We start from the raw sequence: 8,254 nt of genomic DNA, 5'->3' as shown, positions 1-8,254 counted from the left end.
CTTTTTCTTCGTTACAGCATCTTGCCTACGCGTGCACGTAAAAATACACTTACCGCCATCGTTTTCGGCTTCTCTGCATTCGAGAGGTCAGTCAGCTGAAGCCAAGGAAGCGCGGGTGTTTTGGGGGACGAGTTGGATAGATGGGAGCTGCCGACTCATGCGTCGCATACATATGCATGCACCGGCGACGGAATCACCCGGCATGAAAGGTTCCTCTTCGCGACAGCGTAATACTTGGCGCTCTATGGCTGTAAGAGCCGCATTTCTCGCCTCCATCCCCGTCTGAGAAATAAGAGGAAAAGGAAGAGAAATGATGCGCTTACGTTACTGAAGGCTCACCGACAGAAGCCCTGAAATAAAAAAAGAAAGGCACGCCGTTCTATCTCTCTCCTTTTCCTCCGCATATGCTGTCCGCTTTACTTGTATCGTCTGCTCTTCCAGGTATGCACCGGCAATGCCTTAGATGCTCCTGCGCCCCTGCATGTCGGCGCTACTTTTTTGGCGGATGGCCAAATTCTAGGAGGAGAAGGAGAAGGAGGAGGAAATAAGGATGAGGAGGTTCAAGTTCTTCGGCCCGTGGCTTTCGTTTGGATAGGCCTTCGGTGTTTGCAGAATCCGCGCGCCTGCATCCGTCGAATCGCCGGCCAAGGACGGGTTACCAGATCGAGTCGTGCTCGGGGCGGCGAGTCGCGGCAGCCGAAGGGAGCCGCCTCTCCGCCGCGGCTACACTAAATAATGAACCGATTGCCCCAACACCACAAGCGCGCAAGATATACTGTAGTGTAGAATTATCGGCGACCTTGTCCCTGTTGCCGCCACTTACTGCGCACCGATCGCTTTGTGTTTGTTTTCGATTTTTTTTTCGGATTTCTTTTATATCTCGCCTCCTTTCTCTCTTGTTCGCCGTGGTGCTGTGCCCGACCGTGACGTCTATCAGTCGTATAACTCGTGTCAGTGGGCGCATGTCAGCGACCGCATCGTGCGGCAGCCGGTCGCATTCACCGCAGGCGTCGGTCGTTCGCGTCCCTGCGAGTCGTACGCGCCACTCTTTTTTATTTCCACGCACGCTTGAAGCGGTTTCCCAACGGCGGCGGAGTACCTTCTGCTCAGGTGAGCGATGACAGCTTTTTGGGACGCGACATTGTCGGCCGGTGAGGGCTTTGTCTTCGAAGCGGGGACGAGGCGACACCTGCGGGCATAACGAAGTGCTGCCAACCGCACTCTAAGAAAAAAAAAAAAGAGTATGTGTTACTCTGTGTTACTCTTTGCGGTGATTCCGTATATGAATCCCTTAAAAGCGACACGCTAACTCTCCATTGGGTCGCACGACTCTCCGACAAGAGTGTGATGATCTCCAAGGAGAGTTCACGTGTAAAAAGAGTCAAACGACTCTTTTTCTTTCTTTCTTTCTTACAGTGCACTGGCGTGGTGTCCTAGCATTTGTTCATATGTTCTTGTCGCATCGGCGATATCGCATGACTCACAGGTGGGCTGTTATGCGCCACCCTGAGCTGCAGACTCGTTAAACATTGGGCGCATTTAAAGAGCAACTCAATGATTTCACCAATTTCGCAAAGCCTCGTTCCCGTGTTGCCAGTGATAAAGGCTCTTTATCACTGGCAACGCGGGAACAAAGTAAAGCAAAATGAAGGAAAACAAAACCAATTAACTGTTCCCGCCATAACGAGAATTCCGTCCTTGTCTTCAACTCGCGCGACAGCCACTCTACTGGTGTCTTATACTATACAATTTCTTTATTTCAAACGTATAATAAAAAATAATCATTAAAGTTTAATCTAATCACAGTACTGCAACATTTCAATAACTTTCCCAGGTGAACATCATTTGCAAGAAAATTTTAAAATATTCACTCGCTGAATGAAATAATTACGGCAATTAACTTGCCAATTGCAACTTTGACGGTGCTTGTTTATAAAGGACATGCTGAAAGCAATCGCCACGAAAAGGCAACTCCGAGTTTCTAGGTTTCGATATGGCACTGAAAACGAAAATGACTGGTGCGATATTACTCGTATTACGCAACCTCCTTGTGACATCAACCAACAATTCGAAACAGATCGTCTGAAAGGGATGCAGCTTTATTTCAAGCCACAGGAACACTTTTAAGCCACATGCGGGTTCGACGGAGAGCAGCGTTAATGAAGCCAATTGAACGAAAAATTTGGCACCAGCTCTTTTTCCGGTCTACGTGGACACCTTGAACAGTAGAGGCTCGTAGTTATACTTTTTTGACGATCTCCTCCAACCTTCCGCAGAAAACATGTACACCTTAAGGTTGGCAACTAAGAAGGAAATTAACGCAGTTAGTTTAATTAGTGAAATGATTACTGTAGCTTTTCTTTCATACGTTGTCTGCCCGGGAAAATGAGTCATATTTGGTGAAGTAATTCAATGACACTTCGAGGGCATTTTAGTGTTCTAAGTAAAGAAGAAAACTTTTAGCAGATCGTGTTCGCAGGATGAGTGTCAACGTTAATTCGATCAGCATTCAAGCAAGGTATCGAGCGGCCCATTGTGTGACCGCCACAGGCGTGCACATACCTAGACTCAGACATCATCGATGATGACCTTAAACATCATCGATGACGAAATTCCCTTTGAAAAGGGGCGGCGAAAAGCGGCCACCTAACCTGCTTGAAGCAATCAGCTTTTATTACACATCGCAGTATAGCATTTTTTGGCTCCTGATCTCCATTCTCACGAACGATCACAGCCAAAGAATGTTTTGTGAACGCGAGCTGTGATCTAGCAATACGTGATAAAGAATACGCCTATGATCTGGCGCGAAATGCACCGCAATTACTTTCTTTATTTATTCTTATGACTGTGAGACTTTTGCAGAGAACTTGATCTTTCTTATGAGAACTAGGTCGCCCTTCGCGGTAGGGTCTCTTCTAATTCTGTATAACGTGTTACTTTTCCTGAGTTGGAGTGCTAAGAGAAACCGCTGCTTCTATAACTCGCACCTCTAAATGTAGCGCTATATAATTACGCCTAAACATACATTCCGCACCGTATACGGATGCGTACTCGTATGGGGCGGCTTTTGTTTACGCGTAGGAAGAATTTCAGCCGTCCACCTCCCCATATAGCCCATGTACGCCCATGTACTCTTTCCCACGCATCCAAGAAACAAGAACCTGTTTATGTGGAAGAGATACGTCTCCTGTGTTCGCGTGGCGCCAGTAGTGGGTCAGCCTCCGCCGGCTTTCCTGCATCCTCCAATCTCGTACGTTTGTTTGTTCTGCTGTCATTGAAACGCGGTGCGCTGGTTGTTTACCGGCCATTCGGGCAGCGAACACATACACTCGCGAGCGTCCGCTTGCCACGGGGGGTTCAGCGAACCCCCCCCCCCTCCACCCCCCTGACGCCGGCAGTTCCTTATTACGAGCGGTCTTCCTGCCAGTGAAGACTGCCGGGTCGTACCCTCATCCGAGATCAGCGCGTCCATTTTCCTTTCTAATGAGCACGAACGCCCCCTGTAGCTATAGCTCGGCTGCTATTTCCAACTGCATTAATTCCTGTGCCGGCCTTTATGCTATAGTGCGGGGAAAATTGATGCGGCACATGCGCGATTCCTATCACTCGCCGCCGTACCGTCCGCGCGAGTGGCCCTTTCATATGCGTTCCGCTCGTGCACCATATATGTATGACTGGGAGCCGGCCTCAGCCCTACCACGTGTTGCTTTCTCTACGATCACTGACCCTAGTACTCGAAACGACCTTAGGCTTGCAAGTTGATAATGCGTTGAAATGCGGTTGATTCAATTCAGTTTTGATTCTTGAAAACAGAGGCAAAAGCCTGTTCGCGTTTTGGGTACTGGCGAGAGTGGATCTTGCCTCCACTTTGTTGCAAAGTCATCCACCCCCTCCCCCGACCCACGGTACCACGATGGATCTTCGCTCTTGGAAAGCGCAAGCATTCCTCGAGTTGTCTGCAATTGCTTTAGCCTACTAATGAATGCACGCGACGCAGTTTTGCTAAGAATTGTTTACGTGCTGAGAGAGCGAAAGAAATAACCGTCGTATACGACGTCCTGCGCAATATATTGTATATATTCAGGTTGCACAACGAGACAAGAAGAGGGAAAGGATGTGTAGAGATAAGTCAGTCTACGTCGTAATGTTTGAATGCGAGCCAGCTGGCGTAACTTCAAGGAATGTTTCCTCATTCTCTATATGCGTGAAGAGACAGGTCGACGGAGCTTCTCGGTCTAAATTCTGCGCCATAATCGTTTTAATAGAAACGACAGCTTGCACGCATTATTGCAGCAAGTTGCAGCATGCCCTCGAGCAAAAACCGCTTGGTAAAAACTTCACGCGTAACTCGTACACAGTTGACAGTACAAGTTTGTCGAATGTTTTCGGCGGAGGTGCGATCGCAATAAAACATTATGCGAATATATCTCATTGGTTCGCAGAGCAGCAGGCTGGCACTAAACGTTGCTCTGGTTGCTTCACTCCAAGGTTAAACACGAGATTCAAAATAAATCACTCCGGCTATTACTATGCGTAAAAAAGAAGGCAAGGAAAAAAAAAAAGGGGGGGGGGTACTGGAAGAAGTTAAGTTGGACTGATCATGCACTTCTCGTTTTAGACGTGCGCGAACGCCTGCAGAAAAAAAGGCTCAACGTTTGCCACATGCGCAAAGAATGATGCAGTACGATTGAGGAAATAGATGTTTATTTTATTGTCATGCACATGCTTCCAAGCTCGAACATTTATCGCCCTGAAAGATGGTTATATATAAATATTCTTCTGAGATTCTCCAAAGAGAGCTCATGGCCGGAGCCACTTTTCCCGTTTGTTTTTATGACCGACTGCAGCGTTACGATTTCGAAAAAAAGAGGATTTTATTAGCTTGATATTAAGCAGAAAGTCATGGCAGAAAGTGTAATTAAGCAGAAAGTGTAGACATGGTGCACATGAATAACGTAATCGTCCACTCACGCTTGTTACGGTAAAACCCGTTTTTCTTTGACTTAACACCGATATTACAAGGAATGAAATCATTTGCGGGTTGACACGTAGATGCTTCTTGTCATCTGACGTTATTCGAGCTTCACAACTGTTTTTCATTCTTCTGCGACGACATGACGGTCCAGGTCACGTTACATCAATATTTCTGAACTCTGGCGTTAAAAATATGGCTCAATTATTTCCCCATTGTTCCGCAAGCGTCTGGTTTTATATAAGGAATGAATATTTTACATAATCGCATTCGAGTTATGGTGAGAAGTGCTGAAGGTGCTGGGGAAACTGAGCGCAAGGAGTTTAAGGAGGACATACAGAAATAGGAGAAGAACACGAGAGAAAATTTAAATGCGATCTTTGTGGCGAAGAATTAAATCCACGATGTTGTGTTCGGCAGCAGTGCGGCGCGCCTCCCATAAACAACCACAACAACAAAAACGTTGCCTTGCATAGATGCCGCACCATGTAAAGTAGATACCAGACTTCGAGGTTCTAAACTTGGGGGCTCTTTTCAAAACACCAACTTATCGACGTCCTATAACCTGCAATCGATTTTCAATCCCAGTTGTTGAGCGCAAGGGGATTGTAAAGAGAGTTGATCGTAAACAAAACCATGATTTGGAGCATAAATGCGATCATGTTAAAGCGCCAGTAGGCGTTTGGATGACCTTCGCAGAGATAGAACTGCTTAGATAAAATAGAGTAGAGAAAGTTTGGAAAGTCAGCGATAGCTGCTGGGAAACAATATAAAAAGTAAGGAAGGGAAAACAGCGCTGAATTTTAGACGAACACAATGGAAGACAGACGGCGACAGGCGCTGACTTACAACTGATGTAGTTGCAAGATGAGTTGTAAGTCAGCGCCTGTCGCCGTCTGTCTTACTTTGTTTTCGTCTAAAATTCAGCGCTGTTTTCCCTTCTTAGCACAACGAACCAACTTGCCCAAGCCTTGACCCTAACAAGAAGTAAGGAGCTGGCGGTTTGAAGAAAAAAGAACAGTGCTGGCAGCACGAAGAGATCGTTAGTAACGCCGAAGAACCATGACAAAACAACGCCAAAGACACCTCGAAATTCATGTCTTGCGCATCATTTCTGTTATGATGCAAGTGTACACCCATAAACGTTAAGAAGATAACACGAAGGTATACGCGTTTTTGAAACGCCCTCTACTTGGTTTGTCCTGGCTTTGGGTAATATGCGTTGCCTGAGATCAACAAGCCGTGAACGCATCAAGAACGAGTACGATAACGACGTGTAAGGACAAAAAAGAACAACAACAGTCACAACAGAAACTACACGAACGTCAGTGAACCCGCAGATGTAAACAGACACAGCACGTATACGACCGGATCGGAGTTAGCCTCATCTGCGCCGAGTCAAGGTTTTTGCGCAAGTGTGCTTGACTTCTTAGCAGCGCGGCGTCGACGAAAGAGCCGGTGCGGCGCAGCTTATCATATGACAGAAAATGTACAGCGTCATGTCAGTTTGTATGCCACGACATGCTTCGACAGCTTTTGTTTTCCGAAGAGCGCCGTCGGCACAACCAGACAGAATGAAGAAAAATATGCGAGGAGGATGCGCAGACGGACACCGAGAACAAAACAATATTCACATGACGCGAGACTTCTTCAGACTGACCACCATCGTTAGCAGCAAGAATTGTACACGTTACGGAATAAGGTAACAGTTTAGCATACAATTGCTTCATTAAAACGCGCAGTTGATTACAGTGATGATCAATTACGGATGAAAGTAACCGAGCTTTTACAGCAATGCTGTTATGCTCGAGGTTTGCCGTGTGTCGTAGATAGAAAATCATGATCACCATGAACCGGCACGCGCTCTCTTCGTCCTCATCTTCATCTTCTGCTTCGCTCCCAGAACACGTGCGCCGATTTGTCTGGCGTGGGATGCAATAACTCTGATGGACGAGAGAACGAGTACAGAGAGAGAGAGAAAAGAAGAGATAGAAAGAAGAAGAAAGAGAAATTCTTGGCGAGACGAGATTCCAACCCGCGTACCCGCGATCCGAAGGCGAGCGCTTTAACCACTCGGCTATCCAGGCACGCTAGCAGAGCATAGCATAGCATTGTATAGTATAGCAAGGCGGTAGGAAAGGGATGTGAAGTTGAAAAGGAGGGAGGGAGGAGGGGAGAATCAGTACAAAGACAGAGGGAGAGAGAAAGAGAAAAATAGAGAGTAAGGAAGGGAAGAAAGGGAGAAAAAGATAGAAAGAAACAGACAAAAAAAAATAGGGGAAAAAAAGAGAGCAAGCATAGCCATGTATATTATAGTGTATCAAGGGGTGGGAAATAGAGAGGTGAGAGGGTAAAAGCCTAGCCTGGCCAGGTCTAGCTGGGTGCCCACCAGCCCTGCTGTGACCTAGCCTTACGCGACTTAGTGCAAGCTGCGCTAATGTTTTACGAAAACGTGATCGACTGCTCTTACGCGGTCGATTACATTGGCCATATACCGGGAAAAATGCGCTCGGCCATATGAAGAGCTGTAAAGACTGGCCACAGATGACCATCAACTAACCCGTCGTGGTAGCTTAGTGGCTGCAATGTGGCGCTGTTGAGCACGAGACTTAGATTTAGGCGCACGCTAAAGAACCCAAGATGGTCACAATTAATGCGGAGTCCCCCCATTCGAGGCAGCTCATAATAATATCGTGGTTTTAATTGGCACGTAAGGTCCCGTAATTGGTAATTTCTTTAAAATGCGGAAGCATTTCTCTGCCGACCCAACGAGAACCCCGTGTGTCCTTCTGTCACGTGTAAGACGAATCTCTCTAAAGAAATTACTGCATAAAACGATGTAAGTTCGAAAGGGACAACGCTGGCGGTAATAGATTTGGAACCTACGACCCCATGCTCCAAAGCAGAGGGTAAGTACCCACTATAGGCGAAACACCCACGCTTGCAGAGGGAGAATATATCTCAAGTATATGAATGTGCTGTATCGGCGGAAACACAGCAATACGCCGACGAACACAAGAGGTAAGAGGAAAAACGCCATGCCAATGCCGCCCGACAACGACGTTCCAGGAAGGCGGCAACGTAGTACAATTGCGGGAAATACAAGCGCGTGATACGAGACGTCATCGGGAACAAAGAGCGCACTACTGGCCTTTTCTTCGTCCAATCCTGATCTCATTTAATCTTTCGGTGCTGCAACCACGCTTCTGCGTTTCGCTTATTTGGCGGTGTTTCTCCCAGTTATAGCCAATGTAGCAGCATAAGACGACGAAACAGCGGGTG

The 8,254-nt window shown here is 47.0% G+C and overlaps 1 protein-coding gene across 1 annotated transcript in view; it reads left to right on the top strand.

Annotated features, from left to right (window-relative positions):
* The first annotated feature begins 940 nt into the window (after window positions 1–940).
* LOC119378914 (uncharacterized) overlaps window positions 941–8,254 on the top strand; it is a 42,283-nt gene continuing 34,969 nt past the window's right edge. Inside the window, exon 1 of the mRNA XM_037647987.2 lies at window positions 941–1,110. Coding sequence (XP_037503915.2) covers window positions 963–1,110 — 148 coding nt within the window. The 5' untranslated portion in view covers window positions 941–962. The remainder of the gene's footprint in view (window positions 1,111–8,254) is intronic.

The sequence above is a fragment of the Rhipicephalus sanguineus genome, chromosome 1 (assembly GCF_013339695.2).
Source record: "Rhipicephalus sanguineus isolate Rsan-2018 chromosome 1, BIME_Rsan_1.4, whole genome shotgun sequence".
NCBI lineage: Eukaryota > Metazoa > Arthropoda > Arachnida > Ixodida > Ixodidae > Rhipicephalus > Rhipicephalus sanguineus.
The sequence above is the reverse complement of the archived record's forward strand: the minus strand, read 5'-3'. Positions and strand labels throughout refer to the sequence as shown.